The 26225-nt window shown below is 26.6% G+C and overlaps 2 protein-coding genes across 2 annotated transcripts in view; both read right to left on the minus strand.

Moving 5' to 3' along the window:
• Positions 1–8020: 8020 nt before the first annotated feature.
• LOC142222570 (uncharacterized) lies at positions 8021–9615 on the minus strand. Its single transcript, XM_075292782.1, has one exon. The coding sequence runs from the start codon at positions 9613–9615 to the stop codon at positions 8149–8151; it is 1467 nt and encodes a 488-aa protein (XP_075148897.1). The 3' UTR covers positions 8021–8148.
• An 87-nt stretch (positions 9616–9702) lies between these two features.
• The window catches only part of heca (hdc homolog, cell cycle regulator), a 486162-nt gene continuing 469639 nt past the window's right edge, over positions 9703–26225 (minus strand). The window contains exons 4-7 of the mRNA XM_075292781.1: positions 20439–20627; positions 12248–12336; positions 12001–12100; positions 9703–9876 (exon numbers count right to left, since the gene is read on the minus strand). Of these exons, the coding sequence (XP_075148896.1) occupies positions 9703–9876; positions 12001–12100; positions 12248–12336; positions 20439–20627 (552 nt within the window). The remainder of the gene's footprint in view (positions 9877–12000; positions 12101–12247; positions 12337–20438; positions 20628–26225) is intronic.

Raw genomic sequence — 26225 nt, forward strand, 5'->3', positions numbered from 1 at the left:
CAGTATTTGAAATTTCAACATCAAAACTAATTGATAGGCTACAAACTGCTCGTATTAATGTTTAATAGGACATTTGTCTTCTGGGATTTTGTGAATTTTATTGTGTGTGCAATACCATATTTAAGGGAAATACCAAAATTTTGTTATTATAACCATTATTTTATCGAAGCACATAATTTGTATTTAACCCTTATACTACGTTGGGTATTAGGTCATATTTTTCATCACCGAATTTTTTACTGTTGGATTATAATTAAAAGTTCTTACTACTCAGCATGAATTCAGCATATGTCACCAATTCATGCACTGAGTAATAGACATTTTTAATTATATTCGAACAGTAAGAAATGCGGTGATGAAAAATACGACATGGGTCATCTAATGACCCCAACGTAGTATAAGGGTTAAAAAAAAATTAAATATCAGTATTTAGATTTAAAATAATCAAATGGATTTGGTACAACATCAACAAGGTTTTTGGACCTACTAATATATTATAGAAATAATATTTTTTATAAGAAAATTGAATCGATGAAGCAGTTACATACCAGGGCCTAATAAAGAATTCCGTTTTCGAAGAAAAATAAAATTTTCCATGTGTGCAAAGGTTAAAGTCCGTAAACGATGCCATTACATGAACAAGTGTAACCTAAAATATTTTATGTGTGCATAGTTTAAAGGCCACAAATGATTCCTTTACAAGGAAAAGTTTATTTTCACAGGAAATGGATTTTCCCAGATATGTTAAAATGATATGGAAAAACTTAGTTTAGCATTACAAATGCAAAATTTTAGGAAACCTTATACTTTTTCTGGAATTTGGTCAAATTAAATATATACATTGGCCATTTTTGCAAATTAATTGATATGCCAAATGAGAGAGAGAGAGAAAGAGTACATCATCTTGTATGTGCCCTTAAAATAAATCCAATTCACTTATTTCTTAAAATAATTAATTGATTCATTAATTAATCGAAATCACATTCACACAAAAACATTTTTTTTCTGATTCAATCACGAAATTACCCAGCAAAAAATATTTCAGCAGTAAGAGTTTAGTTGCGCTTTTTGGTATACAATAAAATAGGCAGTGCCTCCACACTGCATGACGCGGTGACAATAACGTAAACGAGTATCAAACTGGTTTATGATCATTCGTTTACGTTATTGCAACCAATTCATGCAGTATAGATGCATGAAATGTAGTGCTGTTTTCCTTCACGCTAACAATGCTATACTCAAGATTATATACACACAACAATTTTTTTCTGATTGAATCACGAAATTAACTGATCCAATTAATTTTTTAATTGAAATGTCTTCAATCACAGAAATGATAGTATCAATTAAAAAATAATTGACAGTCAATTAAAAAATTAATTGATCCAAATAAAAACTTAATTGATACTATTAATTTGTGTGATTGATTTTTATTTCAATTAAAAAATTTGTTTAATCAATTAAATTTTTAATTGAATATTTTTTCAAACTCAATTAAGATTTTAATTGGAAAAATTTTCGCGAATTTTTTTTCTGTGTATCATTTCTGAGCAATATTTCTATTAAAATGAGCAATTTTATCAGCGCTATGCAGACAAATTTCTTTTTTCTGATTCAACCACGAAATTAATTGATCCAATTAATTTGTTAATTGAAATGTCTTCAATCACAGAAATGATAGTATCAATTCAAAAATTAATTGACAGTCAATTAAAAAATTAATTGATCCAATTAAATATTTAATTGATACTATTAATTTTTGTGATTGATTTTTGTTTCAATTAAAAAATTTGTTGAAACAATTAAATTTTTAATTGAATATTTTTTTCAAACTCAATTAAAAATTTAATTGGAAAATTTTTCGTGAAATTTTTTTCTGTATGTGTATCATTTCTGAGCAATATTTCTATTAAAATGAGCAATTTTATCAGCGCTATGCACACAAATTTTTTTTTCTGATTCAATCACGAAATTAATTGATCCAATTAATTTGTTAATTGAAATATCTTCAATCGCAGAAATGATAGTATCAATTCAAAAATTAATTGACAGTCAATTAAAAAATTAATTAATAAATATTTAATTGATACTATTAATTTGTGTGATTGATTTTTATTTCAATTAAAAAATTTGTTGAATCAATTAAATTTTTAATTGAATATTTTTTAAAACTCAATTAAGATTTTAATTGGAAAAATTTTCGTGAAATTTTTTCTGTGTGTAGAAGCTGCTCTAAATCGGGACATCGCCCACAAAAATCAGCGCTGATTCGGTTGTCTTGTTGTGCAGTTGGTACTGCCTCTCAATCCCTTACAATCCTGCTGAAATAGTGCTCCATTTTTTGCTGGGTAATTGATCCAATAAATTTTTTAATTGAAATGTCATCAATAACAGAAATGATAGTATCAATTAAAAATTATTTGGCAGTCAATTAAAAAATTAATTGATCCAATTAAAAAATTAATTGATCCAATTAAAAAATTAATTGATACTATTAATTTGTGTGGTTGATTTTTATTTCAATTAAAAAATTTGTTGAATCAATTAAATTTTTAATTGAATATTTTTAAGACTCAATTAAGATTTTAATTGGAAAAATTTTCGTGAAATTTTTTTCTGTATGTGTATCATTTCTGAGCAATATTTCTATTAAAATGAGCAATTATATCAGCGATATGTAGAAGCTGCTCTTAATCGGGACATCGCCCACAAAAATCAGCGCTGATTCGGTTGTCTTGTTGTGCAGTTGGTACTGTCTCTCTCCCTTACAATCCTGCTGACTTGTTGTTTGAAATACTCAATATAGAAAGGATTAATAGAAAGTTCCCACCCAAGTAAAAAAAAAATGAATTGATATCCTTAAATATTAATACACCCTCGCCTTATTAGATGTTTAGCTAGGGCAATACACTAAATTTTCCCAAGTGTGCATACATGTTACAAGGATTTTTGAAGATTATCTTTAAAAGATTTAACTTACATTAAACTTTGTTCTAAGAGAAACAAAATATGTATGTTGATATTGTTGATGAATTGAAGCATAAATTCCAAAATAATTAAACTTATGATTAAATCAATCGAAGGCTTTGGAACCAGTATAATTTAGTGATAAAATCGAATTGATAATTTTATACGTTTAGGTATCTCCTTTTTATTATATATTTAGCATTGACAATAATTGCTATTCTTCAAGGTGTGTACAAATTTTCAAACACAATTAAATTCTTTGATTCAAAAATCCCAAAAATTATAGGGAAATTTCTCTTATTAACATTAAGCCTTTTACAATTTCTTTATTGTTTGCCATAAAATATTTTTACTTTACTAGAAATAGATTTTATTTTAGCTATGTTTGTTGAGGGCTAAGGGCATTTATATGTGACATATGGATAATGTTTGTGAATGCTTGAAATTTATTTAATATGTATGTGTGTGTGTGTGTTTTCTAAATAGAAAAAATAATAGTAAAGATTTATAATGAGGGATAGATATATTATATAAAACATAAACTAACAAATTACTATAAAAAACACATTAAGATTATTTTATCAGAAAAAAACGTGTTTTCTTCTTGTTATACCTGGTAACATTTAAAAAAAATTATTAATTTATATTTTTAAGATTAGTTTATTATTATTTAAAAAAAAAAACATATATATTTTTTATAATTAAAAGTTAAATTGTTATAATTATTATTCTTTTGCTAAGGAGGTAATATTTTTTCTATACAATTTAGCACACAACACTACTACAAACAAAAATGCAAATATTATTTCGTTTGGCTTTGCTTTGAGAGGCGGTGGTTAAATTGTATATCGTTTTGTGTGTGTGTGTTTTTTTTTAATATTTATTGCCTTGTGTATGTTAAACAAAAAAAATTAATTATTTATTTATTTATAAAACTTATTAAATATCTGCAGTTGCAATTAATTAAATTATAATTAAATCATGCTCAAGGTGGGTGTTTTGTTTATATTTAAAAATAATATTTCTGTTCTATTTTAAAAGCAGTTAGAGGGGTGGTGGGGTTCGTCTGGCTTTAGATGCATATATAGATTTGCTATAAATCAGTTTATATTTATTTTTTTATTACAAAAAGATAAGGAATTTCTGGGAAAATCATTGTTTTTTTTGGAAACTAAGAAAATCACTATAAAAAAGACAAGGTTCTTTAAAAAAAAATCAAAATAGCATTGTATATATATGAAAACTAAAAAGGGCTGCTGTGGTTTAAAATGAATACATATATAAAAAAATCTTGCTATTTCTTGTTGTATTTGTTTTTTTTTTTCACTTAACTATAAAAAGCTTAATTTTTATTATTTGTTTTGCTTACTAAAATCTATGGTGTAGTAGTTTTCAGAATTGTTAAAACCTATAGTAAAAAAATTATAGTTTATATATTTGTGTTTTTTTTTTGTAACTATAAATTAAGCCAATTTTTTCAAAGAGCTGTAAGAGGAAAGGGCAAGTAAGTGTAGAAGTTTTAATTGCAGTCTGAGTGAAACGAAAGAAACGGAAAGTGTCATGTAAAGTTAGATATTAAGCTTAAAACTAATATGATGTTTTCTTTTGTATCCGCTTATTCCATTTTTATATATTTTTTCCCTCTTTCTATGTCAATCTTATATTTTATTTGTATTCATCACTGAATAATAAATGCCAAAAAATTCTCTTATGTTTTTCATTTGTTATTATTTCCACTCTAAACAAAACAAATTTCCTGAAATATTTTCAAAGAACTTAATTTTATTAGAGTTTTCATTATTTATATGTAATTATCACGCAGTGGTTTCCTACTGTTTAACTGTATTTTTTGTTAATTTATTTTCCCTTAATAAAAAAGATCAAAATCCTTAATTTTAGTTTAAATGTCAAAAATATGATTAGATTCTTATATTAATTTTCATTATTATTATTATCATATAGTGTTTATTCCCTTTATTTGGTATTTAAAATGGCTTAAAAATTGATTTTCCAAAAAGAAAATTTAAAAAAAAAAAATTAATTCACAGGAAACATTGGAAGAAAATCGAGGCCTTTCTAGACATTTAATAAGAAAAATTTGTATATAATAATATAAAAAAAAATTCACTCCAAACCCTAAAAGCAATAATTAATAATAAAAAACTACCAATGGGAAAAAGGTTCATAACCAGTTTTAAAAACCATCCTCAAAGGCATTTCTACAAGTTTTTCATTCGTTTTCTCGGGCACACATATGAAAACCTTTTATAGTCTAGAACTTAAGCATTTCGATAACATTGCTTAATAAAGATGTTTCTTAGATCAATTAGTATATTTATAAAAAATGCTTTCCAATATCCCTGGCCTAGGGGCCGTATAAGTAATAATAATTTTCAAAAATTAAGAAATAACGAATTGTTTTCGAGTATCTGCCAAATAGATAATATCAACTACAATTCCATTTTTCAAAACATAAAGGTTCCAAACATGTGTGCGTAAAGCCTTAAGCAAAAAAGAAATGTTCGTTTAACGAACTATCAATTTTATCTGGCTAATATATAATTTTCGTCGTAATTTATTTCTGGCTTATAACTAGTTTTTTAATACTACTATTAAAATGTCACAATTATGCTGTTCTTTTAAAAGAAAAATATTCATAGCAAAGTATTAAAAAAAATTTTTTATGAACCAATCAAAAAAGCCAAAGTAAATGTAATACAGAATTAAAAAAAATATGCAAAATAATTGGTCAAAAACCTCATTTTAAGTGAGTATAAGAAGTATAAGAATCTCAAAGAATTTTAGTTTTGGGCATTAATGATTGGCTTTATCTACAAACTATTTTCTAAAATAAGAATTAACAAACTAAATTTTAAACGAAATTATAAGGAAACATTAAACCGCTCTAAAACCAAAGATGTATTTGTACAAGATACGTATGAGATTTTCAAGATTAAAAAAAATATATATAAAGAATTTAAATCATAATTAGAAAAATCCCGGATATCTTTGGTAATTTGGAAAAAAAATCAGTTGGGAAGTTTTTGTTGTTTGATATAATTAACGGGAAAATATAAGATATCTTTGGTTAAATGTAATTTGGAAGAAATGTGAAATTTTCTATAGTCAATATAACTTTGTTTTTTTTTCAATAAAATAAAAATCTTGAAAATCTCCAATACTTTAAATTTGGAAAAATTATTATAAAAAAATATAAACAATACAAATAGGAAATAATAAACTCTTATAGAACTACTAATAAATGTTGGTTTTTATATCAATTTAGAATGGAGATCACATTTTTTTGAGTAGTTATTTCATGAAATTTTCAAAATAATAATCCTCTTTAGCTGCGAGTTCAAATCTAAAATCTTAGGTTAAATTTTTGGATTATTTTTTTTTTAAGGAATTTTGAAAATCAAATACATTGTTTTGGTTTTTGGTAAAAAACAAAAATCTATCAAACTGGGGAAAAATACTTATTGAGCTTACTAGATATGGGAGTATAAATCTATAGAACCTACAATCTAATACGAATATATAATATAATCTAAAATATTCTAAAACCATAGAGTATATGTTAAAATGATAGACGAGTAATTTTGGATCACGTTGTTTTCCGAAAGAGTTTCTTTTTAGGGAATATTATTTTCTCAATAGAAATTTTAAATACTCCTGTCACAGTTTGTTTTTAGGGAGAATTGGTATGTTAGATAAAGTTTTGCTACTACCTTTAGGGTTTGGAGGAAACAAGAAACTATTCAAAGTTTGACGAAAAAACAAAGTTAAAAAGATTTCAGTTGAAGGCTGAAGTGGAATAGTGTTTTATGCTCGAAGAATTCTGATGTAAGGATGAATTAACATCCACCATTGCGTATAATCAATATTAATATGGTGATAAGGTATATAAAACTTTATTTTAAACTGGTAAATAAATTGAATCTTCGCAATAGAACCTGTGATATTGTTAAAAAGCTATTATTCTTTAAATATATATTAGAGTGGTTGGTGTGTGCAAAGCAAATATGGTTAAAATTCCATATATAACCTAACCTAATGGGGTAAAAAAGCCTTTAAATTTTCTTTTTAATTAAGTTCCAATGTTTCCCTTTTTATTTAAAAAAGAAAATGCCTGTGCTGTTTCTAAATGCTAAGTATATTATAATTTATAAGGATTATGAATTCATTGTTATAATTTTCCATAGTTTTTTTTTATAAACTAATTTCGTTAATTACCAAATGTTTAGGTAAAGATGTATGCAAAAAAAATTGATAATAAACTAAGTAAAAAAAAAAACGGAAACAAACTTAAACTAAAACTGGTGGTGTTTTATTATAATTATTAATAAAATTCTATTATATAGTTAATTATTTATGGTTTTCTTTTATAAGAAAGAAAAAGAAAGATTATTATTATCATCATTCTAATTTTTAAGTTTTTTCTTTTATTATATATCAATTTATATGTTTATTGAAAAACACAGCATTTGTTGTTTGTTTTGTTTGTTTAAGTTTCATAAAAAAAAAACAAACTAAGTTTTGTTTGTTTTTCTTTTGGATAACAAACAAAAGTATGATTATAAGAAATTTGTGATGCTTCACTTTCTTTTTTTAGGGTTTTTGGTGGTTTTCTAAACAAAGTTATAAAAAATTGAGTTTTCAAAAAAATTACTAAATATTAAAAAAAAATGCGAAAAAATAACAAAATTCAACAAAAAATTAAAAAAAATTATATATTGTATTGTTGTTTTATAAAATTTATTTTATATATATGTGTTTATATACTTGTTAGGTATATATAAAAAAATTATACAATTATATGTAGTGAGGAGGAAAATCTTTTGCTAAAGAATAAAACTAAAAGTGTAAGTATTGATTTATATCAAAAAAAATAAAAAATAACAAAACAAAAAAATAAATCAAAAGAATATTCTTAACTTTTTCTTTTCAAAAAATAATAATTAAAATATTTGTTTTTTTGTTTTTACATTTCCTTTGCTTTGTAGTAGAAGGGTTTAATTTTTCACTAAAAAAATTAAGGTATTTATATATATATGTATATATGTAGGTTTGTTTCGTTTTTGGATAGGGGCTTTTTAAAATATTTGATTTGTATTTTTAAAAAAATTTTACTAAAAAAATCTGAATTTAAGCAAAAAAATCTACCATTTTGCACAAAATTTATTTAAATAGGAATTCATCGGAAAATAATTGCATGCAAGCAGCGGCTCCCACACCGCTGGGATTATTTTCATTCATATTAAGATTGGTAGGATTATTACCAAACATGCCTTTGTTATTGGGGAGATGGCCTATTAAGGAGCCATGTACACCTGCTGCTCCTCCAGCAGAGCGCCAAATATCGCATTCATTGTTCGATGATGTATTCGAGCTAATGTCTGATATATTATCGGTTATGTGGGGTTGATGGTGACCCCCCATAACATTACCAGAAGCTGTTACTCCTGAATTGATATTGCTCCACAATTCGGGAAATAAATCACGATGTGGAGTGGTTGGATTGCCAGCCTGTGGTATCTCCCAGATTTTATCCATCTTTGAGAAATGCAATTCATTGGCATCGTATAGCATATGCTGATTATTGATCTGAGCATTGTTTGACCAGGAGGTGGGCGATGTATTGGTGGTGGACAATTTAGATGAACCACCAGTATAATAAGTATCCCTGAGTTGACTGCCACAACCTGAGCTACTGGTCGATGGTGAGGTCTGTTGAGACCACAATGACTCTTTGCTATTGCTACGATAATTTGGGGCAGAGTGCAAGAGAGTGGGACTCAAAGAAGGTTGAGAGCCTGATCCGGATGAACATCCACTGGAACTGGATTCAGAGCCCCACAAGGAGGAAATCACGGCCTCACTCCAATGATTATTATGCATAGACTCGAGAGGGAAATTATTTCCTGCAGCAGACGATTGATTTACATTCGGAAGTTGTTGCAAATGTTGTTGTTGCTGCTGTTGCTGCTGCGAGGACCATACTTTGTTATTCAATGAAGTCAAATGATTGTTGGTATTGTTACTAATTAATAAATTATTAATACTGTTATCATTCTGCTGCTGATGTTGCATCAAACCTAACTGAGGACCTACTAACTGCTGAGTGTTTGTGGTTGGTGCCATGGCATTGCCATTATTTTGGGGTTTCATTGCATTAAATTCATTTAGATTAAAATTATTTGTTGAGGCGGCTGTGGAGGCCGAGCTTAATTTACTAACATTACATTGTTCACTTAATTTTAATGCTAAATTATTAACATTATTAGTATTGGAGGCGGTATTATTGGCATTTGCCGATGTCACCACTGCTGCTGCTGCTGCGCCTGAGGATGCCGCCGTTGTAGTAGTGTTGCTTGGATAAGATGATATACGCATGCCTTGGCTATTGTTGGAGTTTTGCCTTACCTGATGATGTTGTTGTGTTTGCGATTGCGCAGACGATGATTGATGCTTGTGATATTGTTGAGCATGTGGATGAGACCCGATTAATTCAGCATTAATATCTTGTTGCAAGGGTGCTGAATAATCAATATTGGGATTATACAAGACCACCTTTTTATTATTATTGGCAGAGCCATTATTGGTGGCTGTATTAGCAGTTTTTTGTTGTCCTGCTGCTGATCCCATGGTCTGAGAGAGGCTCGTTGAAGTTACCCCAGCCGCTGTTTGTTGTCCGGCTGTTGTATGATTGGGCAACTCCAACGAGGCCTCATGTTATGCGATCGCTGATAGGCGTCCCGACAAGCTTTTGGTGTAGCAGTAGGTCAATGGTTTAACGAAATGTGTATCCTGAGTGGCACAATAGGGACAGGTGACACAATGCGAGTAGTCACTGTAGAAATTGAGACGTTGTTGTGGATGTAACAACAATTTGAAACAATTATTGCACTGCAAAAAGAGAATTTAAAGTAAAATAAATAAATTATGGAATTTTTCAAAATGGGAAAATATTTTATACAAAGAAGTCATTTATATCAAATTAAGTTAATAAAAAGATATTTTAATTAATTTTAAATATTTTTTTCAGGTTTTTAATCAGTTTTTTAAAATACAAAGAAAGCATAAAATTAAGTTAATTAAATTTCAATAAAATTTAAATAAAAATGTATCGTTTAAAAAGTAATTATTTTTTTTTATTTTTAAATTAACCAAGTAAAAATTGAGATATCTAATTTGATACAATTAGATTCGAAAAATGGTAAGATCTAATCATGTTTACTATGGAATTAGATTTGATCAGATCTCAATATTGCCCTAGATGTTATGTCTTAGATATGATTATATCTATCCCTATATATAGTTGGATCTGATGTTAGATCTCGTCATATGTGGAATTATATATAATCATATCTAATTCTATCTCATAATTATATCTATGGGTTTAGGTAAATCTGCTTAGATCTAAAGTGACCAATTTTGAGATCAAATCTTATTTTATCATATTATTATATCCCCCAATTTTTACACGGATAGTTTTTATACAATTTTTATATAAAAACTCTAGAAAACATATCTTCTATTTTAATCAACATTCTATTTTATATTAACTGATAATACACTCACAAAAATATGAATATAATATAATGCAAATTAAAAAAAATAATTAAATAAAAAATAATTTATTAAAAAGTTATTTATGTTTTTATTTTTAATTTAGTTTTTTTTTTATTAATTTTTCTGATAAGAAAAAAATTTATATATTAAGTAAATTGGAGAAACGTTGGGAAAATATGATATAAAAGAGTTTTATTTCAAAAACAAGTTAGGCCCAATTAGCTAAATTATAATAACAATAATAAGGTAAAACTTATTTAATCTAAATTAAAAGTTTTTAAAAAAAGTATTTTTTAATATAGTTGTTATTCATATATTTTACAATTTTTTAATAATGTTTCTATTTTAATCAATATTTTATTTTATAAACGTTTATATATTTACTGAATACACACACAAAATTAAAAAAAAAAAACTATTTTTTAAAAAGTAATTTATTTATTTGTTTCTAAATAAGTTTTTTATTCCTCGTCTTAAAAGCTTTTTATTCCTTGATTTACGAGAAAATATTTAATTTAATTAAAGATCTATATTAATTAAATTTCAATGCAAATCAATTTAAATAAATTTTTTTTTTTTTTTTAATTTTATTGCTTTGTTACAAGAAAACATTTTATATAGAGAAAGCATTTAAGTCATATTAAGTTAATTAAAATTTATTTAAATTAAATTCCAATATAATTAAAGTTTATTTTTTTAAGAAGTAATTATTTTTTTATTTTTAATTTAGTTTTTTTTTTAAATAGTTTTTATTATAACATCTCCAGAATGCCTAGTTTTCAATTTAATTAACTTTTTTATGATATAAATGTTTAAATATTAGCTGAATACACTCACAAAAAAAAAATAAATAAAGAATTATTTGTTTAAAAAGCAATGTTTTATATTTAATTTAGTTTTTTTCTATTAATTTTTCTGATGAAAAAACATATATATTTTTAATATAATAATTTCTGAATACAAATTGTTCTATTTAAATTATTATTCTATTAAAATTATACACTCACAAAAAAATGAACCCACCAGGAATGAAAATGTAGCTTAATTTTAATCATGTTTTACTAAACTATATTACAAACGCCGATATGACAAAAATAAAGTAAATATTTTTCGACAAAATTAAGAAAATTTATTAGACATTATTAAAAATTTATTAAGCATAGATATTTTATTCAGTTTTTAAAGCAAATTTTGCATTTTGAAGGAAAAAAATTTAAGTTAGAAACTGCAAAAATGCATCATACGAAGAAAAAAATTAAACTATTTTATGACAGGTACAAATTTAGTAAATCTTTATGATCCATTTGTGTAATGTTTTTTTCATATTCTCATCTTATTGGAGAAATTCAAAAAAACATGAATTTAACATTATTTAGTTCCATGAACTAAAATAATGTTAAATTCTCCATGTGAGTTCACCGTTTTTTTGAGTGTAGATTTCCTAGGTTTTTCACTCACCTTTAGACGTTCTGCACAGCAGGGCATAGCAGCAAATATATCATAAGCGTACATGGTGCCCAAGACTAGATTTGATCCATCCCATTTATCGCCACAGAATCTAACAAAAAAAAAATTAGGAAATAAAATATGCAAAAGGTAAGTTTTTGTATAATTCTTTCATAATATAGAAAATTACAAAAAAAAAAAAAAAAACTAAGCGTCGTTGATTTTTATGTCATACCTTTCTACATTTAGTTAAACTTACCTGCAGCTAATGTTACGATGAGTTGATGTACCATCCAAGCAACGCATACAAACGCAAGTCAAATATAAAGAACGTCCCTCATATTTAACCTGGAATGAAAGACAGAAAAGAAGACAAAATGAAATTTAAAAAACAAAACAATAACCGTCAAAATTCTTTAAGCCAACACCAAAGAAAGGAAACACAACTGACATTGTATTTCCTTTCAGATGATAAAATGTAACAACCCTTCAGAAACAGAGCGGAAGTGGTAGTCAAACTTTAGGCTTATACAAAGAAGGTTTTTTGCTTCGCAACCGAAATAACCCGGAAAACAGCCCAAAGTCAAGTGTAAACGAAAGAGATAAATTACCAGAAAACATATCAGTTAAGAAGAAAAACACAAAAAAATAACAAACCTTCAAAACTGTGTAGACCAAATATGGCCCAAAATAAAGCCATAAGGAAAAATGCATTCCGACAATACACAGGGCACCATAGAAAAAAATTCTAGGGAGAATTTGAATGCATTTGTGTCGTAAATTAAAAAGTAAGCCCAACAACATGCTACATATTTCAGATCATGACAGACACTTATAGTCAGCCAACAGACTGGCTGACTGACTGACGGGTTTTATAAGAGAACACAAAAAAAGTTGGGCACTACAAAAAAACAGGATAGCTTTGGCAAAATTGTGGCACCATCACCAGAGCAGAACAACAGACATACAGCCATCAGACATTGTTTGTTCATTGGAAACATAATAAACGCCTCCTAAATGACAGTCACGAGACAAACAATGAAAAATTACATCCAAAAGGGAATAAACAAATAAACCCCCAATAGAAAGAAAACAAAAACCTTTCAACGTTAAAGCTTTAAGTTAGCTTTAAAATTTCCAATACCTACTACCCACGTATAAAACACATTTTTTTTATGCCTGTATAATTTTTTTTCGCTCTTTAATTTTATGTGGCAAAAGAAAATGTTCAGCGTTGAAGAAATGAAAAAAAATCAACACCATATTAATTTGATATAAATGCATTAACGATATCCATATGTTTGAATATATGTATGGCAGACGTTAGATTGACTTGAACTCAAACAGTATGACATATAGAAGGAAAGTTCCTTGACGAGTGCTATGGGCAAATCTCTTAACGCCTACACAAAAAGAGTCTCTTAATAACTAGATGGGAGGACAAAAAAAAATTGTTTAATGGAACAAGAAGGGTGTTACACAGATCCCCATATTCAATTTTTTTTAACAACACTTCATTACAACTAAATTGAAAACTATGTTGCACACATGCACTATGATTGAAGTTTTGTAATTCTGAAATATGCTGGAAAAATTCTAGGTATGATATATTGCCATATCAATTAACTTATTTATATAATATAATATATATATTTCTGTTAAATAATAATTTATATTATTCTTACGCAGCAGTAGTTAACTACAGTTTTTTTAAACCTTTGTTTTTAGTACCTAATATTTTTTTTATATTTATTTTCATAATTTCTTATGATTGTAAATCGTGTAAAAATATATAAATATATTAACTACATTTTAGTCATCATTCGATTAATACGATTAATTGGGGACCTTTTTTTACAAAACTACAAAAAAAAATTGCAATAGAAATTGCACACATGAACAACTTTTAAGCTTTCTGAATGTGTAATATTTTCATAATACTTCCGTGTTTTATGTATTGTCCTATTAATTAATTTATTTATATAATCAGTATGTCTATTGAGTGAGACACAATTATTATTATCCATCATGGAAAAATGAATGGACTTGCAATAATTGGAAATATATTTTATAATAATAAGTTTAGGAAAAACTTAAATAAGTCATGGAAAAAAAAAATTTATAAAAAATCTTAATATTTTTTTCTTATCAAGAAGAGCCATAGATCTCCTTGCAAAACCATTGTTTATTTTCCAAAATGTAATACGCTTTGAATTAATTCAATAAACAAAACTGTTTATTTACCATTGTAGCGTATGAGTGATAATAATTTTGAGTAATATTAGGTTTGCGTCATTTGGGCTGAATAAATTAATTGATTTTAAAACTCTATAAATTGGAAATGGTAGTGAACATATTGCCCCATAAGAAAAGTTTAGTATTCGTGATGTGTGCAAACAATTATTATTTATACAATATTTTCCATATCGTAGATCTTTTAAGCATATACGTTTTTTTGGTATCCAAGCTCTATTAGAATTTCCTTTGTAATTGCAATGCGTGAGATGGTAATCAAAAGAATTTTAAATCACGTGTCCTAGATCACAATATTTGAGAGGTTTATCACAATCTTTTAATTTGGAAATTTGCTTTTACTTCGAGACCATAAAATTCACCACGGTCCATAATATCATAATACCATTCAATTTTCGTCAATGTCAATTTGCATAGGTTTAAGAAAGAGAATATAAAATTAAATCCAACTGATTTCAGTGTAGTTATATTCGTGAGAAGCTCTTAGTAAAATTTGTCGCTGGTTTTAACGCCAACGAGAAATCTTAAATGACACTGAAAACCATCGGCCTTAAAGTAATCAAACAAAGTTTCTTTGCAACATTTTAACCAACACAATACTGCATTTTAGGGTTAAACATTAAATGCAGCTCTCTGCACTCAAGGTATAAAATTGCAGATGGAGATATCCAGGGCAAGAGCAAACGAAGGATGAGGTCTTACTATGTCTGGCATTATTATGGAATGTGCAAGCCTTCCTTCAAAGTGGAGACATAATCATTTACAGCAAAAAAGAAATGCAGGAGACCCAACGACGATCATATAGACTCAATGCAATTGCAGTACAACTACCACCTTAGTCAGTTACAAAAAAATTATGCATCATCACCTCACCACCATCGTAGTTATCAGCATCAAACTGGAAGTTTTAAACGTATGCACATTCAATTCCATGGCACACCAAAATTACGAAAAGTTTACCATTAATGCTAACTTAGTTAGGAAAGTAGTTAAAAGCGTTTATGGTCTGTGAAAGAACAACTCAGGATTGGTCTGAATGGGCCCACAAACAGAGATGAATGAAGGAAGCAAAAATGAGACAACGAGGAATGAACACAGCATCCACCTTTACTATCCTCATGTATACTTTTAAGAGGGCGGGGACAAATTGCATCAAGGTGCAGGAAATGGGACTTTAACGTTGATTATTAGCGTTGGCTTTTTGGCATAATTATGGTGGCTTAAATGTTGCATAAATTGCACTGACATTGCATTTCATTGCGTTCCATAACAAAACGCAGACAGACCAGGGTAGACCACAACCACAATCTGTCCTTTTGGACGCCAATGTGTGTATGTATGAGCCAAGACAATCTTCGCTGGGTTGGTAATGAAATAAAGCCGAACACACAAATATACGCACACACAACCACAAATATTTTGAGCTCTAAACAAGATTTACGGCTAAAAGGAAAGGTGTGTACTGTGTACAACTATCCAGACTTGGCCACAATACTGCAGGCCAAGAATGTATCCTGTACTTTGTTTCCGTTATATCCGTTTGTTTGTTGCCAATAAAAAGGAACAACAACTAGGATGGCATGGAAACAAATGCAATTTTAAGCAAATATTCGCAAAGGAACCAAAAAACAAATGAGACCAGTTTGTTCTCATAAATTATGTGACAAGTCTGTTGAAGAATTATGTATTGTTGAGGAAGAAAAAATTCAAAAACTCCATAATTTTCAAAGTTACTATGAAAGTTATATTTTACTTAGCAAAGACAGCCAAAGCATCTTTATGTAGAGACCATAAGTCGGTATACACACATTTAAAATGTATGAAGAAATAGGCACCAAATTAAAAATCCAATAGAAAATTTCGTCGAAAAACTCATAGACAGAAATATTCATCCAAATTTTATATCCATTGAAAAATTTATGGACTTTTTTTACAGCAAATTTCATCAAACAAATTTCCTATAGACAATTTCATCAAAATTTTATTTCTATGGAAAATTTCGTAGAAATTTTATTTATGTTGAAAATTTCTTCAAAATTTTATTTCTATAGAATATTTCCTCGAAATGTTATTTCCATAGAAAATTTCGTAAAAATATTATTTTTATAGAAATTTTCGTCAAAATTTCATTTCTGTGGAAAATTTCGTAGAAATTTTATTACCATTAAAAATTTCATCGAAATTTGTTTTTTTTTTATAGAATATTTCCTTGAAATTTTATTTCTATAAAAAACTTCTTCAAAATTGTATTTATGTACAAAATTTCTTCAAAATTTCATTTAATTTTATTCTATAGGAAATTTCGTCGAAATTTTATTCCTATAGAAAATTTTCTCGAAATTTTATTTCTATAGAAAATTTCGTAGAAATATTATTTTTATAGATTTTTTGTCAAAATTTCGTTTCTTTGGATAATATCGTCGAAATTTTATTTCTTTAAAAAATTGCATCGATATTTTTTTTCTATGGAATATTTCCTCGAAATTTTATTTCTATAGCAAATTATTTTCAAAATTGTATTTATGTAGAAAATTTCTTTTGAAAATTTTATTTCATTTTATTCTATAGGAAATTTCGTCGAAATTTTATTTCTATAGAAAATTTCGTCGAAATTTTATTTCCATAGAAAATTTCATAGAAATATTATTATTATAGAAATTTTCGCCAAAATTTTATTTCTGTAGAAAATTTTGTCGAAACTTTATTTCTATTAAAAATTGCATCGATATTTTATTTCTATGGAATATTTCCTCGAAAGTTGATTTCTATAGAAAATATCTTAAAAATTGTATTTAAGTTGAAAATTTCTTCAACATTTTATTTCTATAGAAAATTTTATCGATTTTTTCCAAATTTTATTTTTTAGAAAATTTTGTCAAAATTTTATTTCTATTAGAAATTCTATTTATATAGAAAACTTCTTCAAATTTATTTTTTCTATAGAAAATTTACCAAAATTTGTCGAAATTTATTTCTATAGAAAATTTCATAGACATTTTATTTCTATAGAAAATTTCATAGACATTTTATTTTTATAGAAAAATTTTTCGAATTTTTTCAAAATTTTATTTTTATAGAAAATTTCGTGAAAATTTTATTTCTATCGAAATTTTATTTTAGAAAATTTTATAGAAATTTTATTTCTATAGAAAATTTCATAGACATTTTATTTCTATAGAAATTTTCATAGACATTTTTTTCAACAGAAAATTTCCTCGAAATTTTATTTCCATAGAAAATTTTGCAGAAATTTTATTTCCATAGAAAATTTTGCAGACATTTTATTTCCATAGAAAATTTCGCAGAAATTTTATTTCCATAGAAAATTTCGTAGAAATATTATTTTTATAGAAATTTTCGTCAAAATTTCATTTCTGTGGAAAATTTCGTAGAAATTTTATTACTATTAAAAATTTCATCGATATTTTATTTCTATAGAATATTTCCTCGAAATTTTATTTATATATAAAATTTCTTCAAAATTGTATTTATATACAAAATTTCTTTAGAATTTCATTTTATTCTATAGGAAATTTCGTCAAAATTTTATTTCCATAAAAAATTTCCTCGAAATTTTATTTCCATAGAAAATTTCATAGAAATATTTTTATAGAAATTTTCGCCAAAATTTTATTTCTGTAGAAAATTTCGTCGAAATTTTATTTCTATAGAAAATTTTTCTCCAAAATTGTATTTATGTAAAAAATTTCTTCAAAATTTTATTTCTATAGAAAATTTAGTCAAAATTTTATTTCTATTAGAAATTTTATTTATATAGAAAACTTCTTCATATTTTTTTCCTATAGAAAATTTACCAAAATTTGTCGAAATTTTAGTTCTATGCTATGAAATTTTATTTCTATAGAATATTTCATAGACATTTTATTTCTATAGAAAATTTTATAGACATTTTATTTTTATAGAAAAATTCTTCGAATTTTTTAAAAATTTTATTTTTATAGAAAATTTTATTGCTATCGAAATTTTATTTATATAGAAACTTTCCTCGAACTTTTATTTCTATCGAAAATTTCCTCGAAATTTTATTTCTATAGAAAATTTCCGCGAAATTCTATTTATATAGAAAATTTACTCGAACTTTTATTTATATGAACATTTCCTCGAAATTTTATTTCCATAGAAAATTTCGTAGAAATAGTATTTCTGTTGAAAATTTCGTCAAAATCTTATTTCTGTTGAAAATGTGGTTGAAATTTTATTCTATTAAAAAGTCCATCGATATTTTATTTCGATAGAATATTTCCTCGAAATTTTATTCTATAGAAAATGTCTTCAAAAATTTATTTCTATAGGGAATTTTTTCGAATATTTCCCAAATTTTATTTTTATAGAAAATTTCGTCAAAATTTTATTTCTTTGAGAAATTGTATTTATAAAGAAAACTTCTTAATTTTTTTTCTATAGAAATTTAATCAAAATTAGTCGACATTTTAGTTCCAAAGAAAATTTCAAAGAAATTTTATTTTGCTATGAAAGTTTATTTCTATAGAAAATTGCATAATTTTATTTTTATAGAAAAGTTCTTTGAATTTTTTTGAAAATTAATTTTTATAGAAAATTAGATTTATATAGAAAATTTCGTCGAAATTTTATTTCTATAGCAAATTTTTTCGAAATTTTATTTCCATAGAAAATTTCGTAGAATTATTATTTCTGTTGAAAATTTCGTAGAAATATTATTTCTGTTGAAAATTTCGTAGAAATATTATTCCTGTTGAAAATTTCGTTGAAATTTTATTTCTATTAAACATTACATCGATATTTTATTTCTATAGAATATTTCCTCGAAATTTTATTTCTATAGAAAATGTCTTCAAAATTTTATTTCTATAGAGATTTTCTTCGAATATTTAGAAAATTTACTCGAACGTTTATTTATATGAACATTTCCTCGAAGTTTTATTTCCATAGAAAATTTCGTAGAAATATTATTTCTATTGAAAATTTCCACGAAATTTTATTTCCATAGAAAATTTCGTAGAAATATTATTTCTGTTGAAAATTTCCTCATAGAAAATTTCGTCGAAATTTTATGTCCATAGAAAATTTCATAGAAATATTATTTTTGTTGTAAATTTCGTTAAAATTTTATTTCTGTTGAAAATTTCGTCGAAATTTTATTCTTATTACAAATTCCATCGATATTTTATTTCTATAAAATATTTCCTCGAAATTTTATTTCTATAGAAAATGTCTTCGAATATTTTTCAAATAATATTTTTATAGAAAATTTCGTCAAAATTTTATTTTTTTGAGAAATTGTATTTATATAGAAAACTTCTTCAAATTTTTTTCTATAGAAATTTCATCAAAATTCGTCGAAATTTTAATTCCAAAGAAAATTTCATAGAAATTTTATTTTGCTATGAAATTGTATTTCTATAGAAAATTTCATAGACATTTTATTTTTATAGAAAAGTTCTTCGAATTTTTTTCCAAATTTATTTTTATAAAAAAATTCGTAAAAATTGTATTTCTATCGAAAATTTCCTCGAACTTTTATTTATATATAGAAAATTTCCTCGAAATTATATTTATATAAAAAATTTCGTAGAAATTTTATTTCTATAGCAAATTTCCTCGAAATTTTATTTCTATAGAAAATTTTGTACAAATTTTATTTCTATTGCAAATTTCAACAAAATATTATTTCTATAGAAAATTTTGTAAAAATTTTATGTCTATAGAAAATAAATTTTGAAATCTCTTTTATATAGATAATTTCTTCAAAATTTTACTTTTATAGAAAATTTCGAACAAATTTTATTTCTATAGAGAATTTTACGAAATTGTATTTCTATAGAAAAATTTCGTCAACATTTTATTTCTATAAAAAAATAATTTTATTTCCAAAGAAAATTTCATCGAAATTTTATTTGTATAGAAAATTTCATCGAAATTTTATTTCCAAAGAAAATTTCATCGAAATTTTATTTGTATAGAAAATTTCATCGAAATTTTATTTCTATAGAAAATTTTATCGCAAATTTATTTCTTTAGAGAAATTTTGTCAATGTTTTTTTTTCTTTAGATAATTTGATTGCCATTTTATTTGTTTCGAAAAGTTTTGCAATTTCTATAAAAAAATAATAATAATAAATTGTCTATAAATATATTAACACGTTATTTTTATATTAAAACACATAAAAAAGGAGAACAAAATATATTCAACTTACCTCAATACAATCTGTTGAATGCTGCTTAGGACTCAAGAAAAACGAGCCATCGACCAAAGGATAACGATCGAATACCAACATAGGTTCTTCACACAAAATACAAGCAACACGGCTCTTTTGAGATTGAGCCAGAGAAGATAGAATGAAAAGTCTAGTCTCATCATTGCCATGATTACCTTCGTCTTCAATCTGCAATAAATAAAAGAAAAACAAAATATTTATTAGAAATAGACAAAATATAAGCATGTAGAGAAAAAAGGATATACATAAAACAAAAGAACTCACAAATAAGTGTGACCAAAAAAATAGGACATTGACAGCCGAATATGCAGAAAACCAATATGAAGAAAGGATATTCAGGGTGTTATACACCATCAAAAAAGGATTACACTACTCATACAAAATGAATCCTTTGAGAGCAAACGACCGAGGTAAAAGTTCATTTTGTTTTATTCAAGGTATGTATAAACCTAAATTTAGTTATTTTCACGTTTTTTCCCATTACTGTCTTATTGGTTCTCCGAAGCCGTCTTGGGACAGCAACTACTTTCGCTTTATATTCCAATTTTCTCTTGTTTTTGGTTTTCATTTTTTTAATAATATATCGGCGGCGCCAATAAATGAAGCATAAAATGAAAACGTGCCACATGCTAACATACGGAGAAAACAATACTCAATGAAGTGGCCGCCTGGTTTTTTCTGGCAAGGAACATGTAGAGAATAAGCACCAGCACAAAAAGAGTCCTGGGCCATAAGGCTGCTGTATCCTTTAGATTTCATATCTTTTACATATGTATTGCATGCTCAACTAAGTATGGCGTGTAATAAGCTAAAGTTATATTCAATTCAGGCATTCAATGCAACTTCCACCAATTCAATAGAGGTGAACATCGCAGATGGTTATTCCTTTGCCAGACCGAGAAGCCCAGTCAAAATCGATTATTATTAAAAGTGTGTTTTTTGTAAGAAAAATTGAATATTTATGCAAAAGTAAAAATTACATTTTGATTTGATTTCTGTATTTCTGTTTTTTTTTTTTTTGTATGAGGATCGATATCAAAATTAAATATCTACTTACCAACACGATCATTTTTGACTATACAGAGAGAACTTGACAAGGATACGAAACTGTGCAGTATTATTCGTACTCTCTTACTCTCTTATAGAGTAAAAATAAAAACAAAAAAATTTTATTTCCATCGAATTTTATTTTGTTATAATCAAAAATATTTCGACAAAAAAATATGATATTGAGTTAAGTTCTCTATTTTGGGGAACTACCTCTGTTTGCAATATTTTTAGGGTTTGCATATTTTTAGGCTGACCCAGGTGTATAGCTTGAAACCATGAGAAAAGTGCTGACCATTTGAGAAGACATGATTTTCTTTGGTAATTGTATCTAAAAAGCGCCTCAAAATTTGAAAAAGATGACACAACATTGTCTCACAGGTGTATCATGGTTTGAAAAAAAGTAATATATATTTTTTAATTATCTAAATATTTATTTTAAATAAAACATTAAAATTAAAACTTAATAAAAAAATACTTTAAGAGGTATAGTACACTCCACTTAAAATTAACCCAAAGTTCTACCAACATTTCTATGAATCATAAAAAAATTTTTATTTTTTGTAATACCTTCAAGTATTGCTAACCTTTCAGACATCCACAATCGTACTGAAGTATGTAACCTTTAGCTTGAACTTACCGTAAATACTTAAAGATAACATGATATCATTTAAGGCATGAAAAAAAATATAATACGAGGTTCGTGTAACTTTCTTTTGTGTGGCATTGCAGCAGACATGTGAAAGTTCTTTTTCTATGACCATTTGAATTATTTAGTAAATGAATATACGTAAATTGAAAATAAGCAGAACAAAACAGACGAAAGAAAAATAAGAAATATAACAATACAAAATAAGGATCTGAACACCCAAAGAAAAATGTTAAACAAATTGTAAATTTACTCATACAAAAAAACATTTCAGAAATTAAAAAAAAATATATATCGTCCAAGAAAAAAAAGGTTTTTTTCTTTTAATTTATCAGAAGCAATAATGTAAATTTTTGTAAATTAGAAAAAAAAATCGAAACAGCTTTTGTTTATAACGATTGTTTAAATATGGCAAACCAAAAATATAAATGTTTGGATACAAATATTAAATATTTGGATATAACAATATATGTATATTAAAACTTTCACTCAAGAAAAATACAGTTTATAAATAAAACAAGTAAGGAAAGCCTAAAGTCGGGCGGGGCCGACTATATTATACCCTGCACCACTTTGTGGATCTACATTTTCGATACCATCTGAAATCCTTCAAATTTATTGCGTGCTATATATAAAGGTTTATGTTCCCATATACACATATATTCAAATCTGACTCGATCTGCACAAAATTTGTTAGACTTCTGTAGACTAAAAAATTAAGTCGGCCAATGCCCTGGGGTGGAACAAAATGTTAGCAAAACAAGTATGGAAAGTCTAAAGTCGGGCGGGGCCGCACCACTTTGTAGATCTAAATTTTCGATACCATATCACATCCGTCAAATGTGTTGGGTGCTATATATAAAGGTTTGTCCCAAATACATACATTTAAATATCACTCGAATTGGACAGAATTTGATAGACTTTTACAAAATCTATAGACTCAAAATTAAAGTTGGCTAATGCACTAGGGTGGAACACAATTTTAGTAAAAAAAAATATGGGAAACATTTAAATCTGAAGCAATTTTAAGGAAACTTCCCAAAGTTTATTTATGATTTATCGCTTGATATATATGTATTAGAAGTTTATGAAAATTAGAGTCATTTTTACAACTTTTCGACTAAGAAGTGTCGATTTAACAAGGAAAATGTTGGTATTTTGACCATTTTTGTCGAAATCAGAAAAACATATATATGGGAGTTATATCTAAATCTGAACCGATTTCAACCAAATTTGGCACGCATAGCAACAATGCTAATTCTACTCTCTGTGCAAAATTTCAACTAAATCGGAGTTAAAAATTGGCCTCTGTGGTCATATGAGTGTAAATCGGGCGAAAGCTATATATGGGAGATATATCTAAATCTGAACCGATTTCAACCAAATTTGGCACGCATAGCTACAATGCTAATTCTACTCCCTGTGCAAAATTTCAACTAAATCGAAGCAACAAATTGGCCTCTGTGATCATATGAGTGTAAATCGGGCGAAAGCTATATATGGGAGCTATATCTAAATCTGAACCGATTTTAACCAAATTTGGCACGCATGGCTACAATGCTACTTATACTCCCTGTGCAAAATTTCAACTAAATCAAGCAAAAAATTGGCCTCTGTGATCATATGAGTGTAAATCGGGCGAAAGCTATATATGTCAGCTATATCTAAATCAGAACCGATTTTAACCAAATTTGGCACGCATAGCTACAATGCTAATTCTACTCCCTGTACAAAATTTCAACTAAATCGGAGCAAAAAATTGGCTTCTGTGGTCATATGAGTGTAAATCGGGCGAAAGCTTTATATGGGAGCTGTATCTAAATATGAACCGATTTCAACCAAATTTGGCACACTTGACTATACCACTAATTGTACTCCTAGTGCAAAATTTCAACCACATTCGGCCAAAAATCTGGCTTCTGGGGCCATATAAGTCCATATCGGGCGAAAGATATATATGGGAGCTATATCTAAATCTGAACCGATTTCTTCCAAAATCAATTCTGACCCAAATTAGGAACATGTGCCAAATTTGAAGGCGATTGGACTTAAATTGCGACCTAGACTTTGATCACAAAAATGTGTTCACAGACAGACGGACAGACGGATATGGTTATATCGACTCAGGGACCCACCCTGAGCATTATTGCCAAAGACACCATGTGTCTATCTCGTCTCCTTCTGGGTGTTACAAACATATGCACTAACTTATAATACCCTGTTCCACAGTGTGGCGCAGGGTATAAAAAGTATATCTTCCAAGAAAACAAATCGCTATAAACATAATTTATTTAATTTTTTTGTATTGAATGGGAATCCGCTGTGGTAATTTTAGTAAATTGAAGAAATTCCGAAATATGTTTTTTAATCACAAATATTTTCAAACAAAAACAAACATTTTTGTATACAAACATTAAATATTTGAACCAAAAAAAAAAATTTTTAAGATTGTTATGTATATGTATTTTAAAACCTGTTTCCGAAATTCTATTTATTTAAAAATAATCTTAAATAAATATATTAGTACAGGCAAAGAAAAGATACATTCCTCCGGAACGAAATTTTCCTTTAATGTAACGTTTTTTCTCTAAGAGCAATAAATCCTAAATAAGGAAGAATGATATTCCATTTTAAAGAAAATTTTTTTGTGTCAAAAGAAAACTTTTTTGCCTAAAATTTCGTTTCTCAGAAAAGAAAAGTCTTCATTCAAAATATTAATTGAAAAAAAATATTTAATTTGAAATTTATGTTTGTAAGATTTTTTAGGTATTATGAAACTAACTTGGTCACGTTTGTAAATTCGGAATTTGTTGTATCAAATTAGTTACAATTCACAAAATATTGTTACCACAAATAAGAATGTTTGAATATAATAATTAAATATTTGACCAAAAAAAAAAATATTTGTAAATAAAATATTTCTAAAATAAATTAAAATATCGTCTACCTAATTTCCTCAAAAAATATTTTATGTATAAATATGATGAAAGTGAAAAGTAGAAGGTTGTTTAAATAAGTTTATTTTTTATAGAATTCTTGTCTACAAAAGGACAAACTTTTCCAGCCAAATTACATTTTTACCCAACAAAGCCAAACAAAAACAGTCCATTGAATTAAGTCAATTTACTCCCTGATAGCTTCATATATATGTAGACACAATAAAATTACGCACTCTCTGGTGACGGTAAGTCATGTGTGCACGAAATAAGAGCCATAAAACATTACATTCGGATTGTAATCAATTGCTCCATTGCGACCAAACCTGTCATCGCCACCGCCAACGTCAAATATATACTATATATGGATTCTCGTATAGAACCAACACATTGAGACCAAAGGTAAGCATGGAATGAACCAGAAAAATAAAAACGAAAACAATAAAAACCAATTTCGTCCAATTCAAGAAGGATGCAATAATGTTGATAGTTGGCATCGGAATCGGTAGCAAGCAGCCAGACTGACAAAACTACCTATAATGAGTGTTGTTCTACTCAGACATTACTATGGAGTCTTATACACATATTTTAATAAGACCGACCATGAACTGAGTTTAATGTACTTTTAATAATACTTAAGTAATTGCATTTAGACATCGTATAATGTTGATGGTATAGAAACACAGAACAGTAATAAAATCTATAAGAAAAACAAATAAGAAATTTCATACATATGATAAAAAATATATTTGCCAAGAGGTGAAGGAAAGGTTATTTATTGTAATACATGAAATTATTATCATAATTAAATTTAGTTTAATTTAATTTATTTTTGCTAAATTTAATTATTCCATCACTTCAAAAATTTTGTATGGTCTCCAAAGAATAAATCGAAAAAACTTGATGCTTAATATCTTCACACAAAACCCAATACTTTCGTTGTCAGGTGTCCAACAAAAAACAAACTTATCCCCAAAGAGATTCTAAAAGCCTTTGGTTATTACTTTGAATAAATATTTACGTAAATAAGATTCAGTAATAACAGAAATGAAAGACACCATCATCAACGTTAAAATCAACACAGTTGAATAAAATAAATAAACGCCTAAAAGCACACAACAAATACTAGTCCGA

The sequence above is a fragment of the Haematobia irritans genome, chromosome 1, assembly GCF_050003625.1.
Source record: "Haematobia irritans isolate KBUSLIRL chromosome 1, ASM5000362v1, whole genome shotgun sequence".
In the NCBI taxonomy this organism is placed as follows: Eukaryota; Metazoa; Arthropoda; class Insecta; order Diptera; family Muscidae; genus Haematobia; species Haematobia irritans.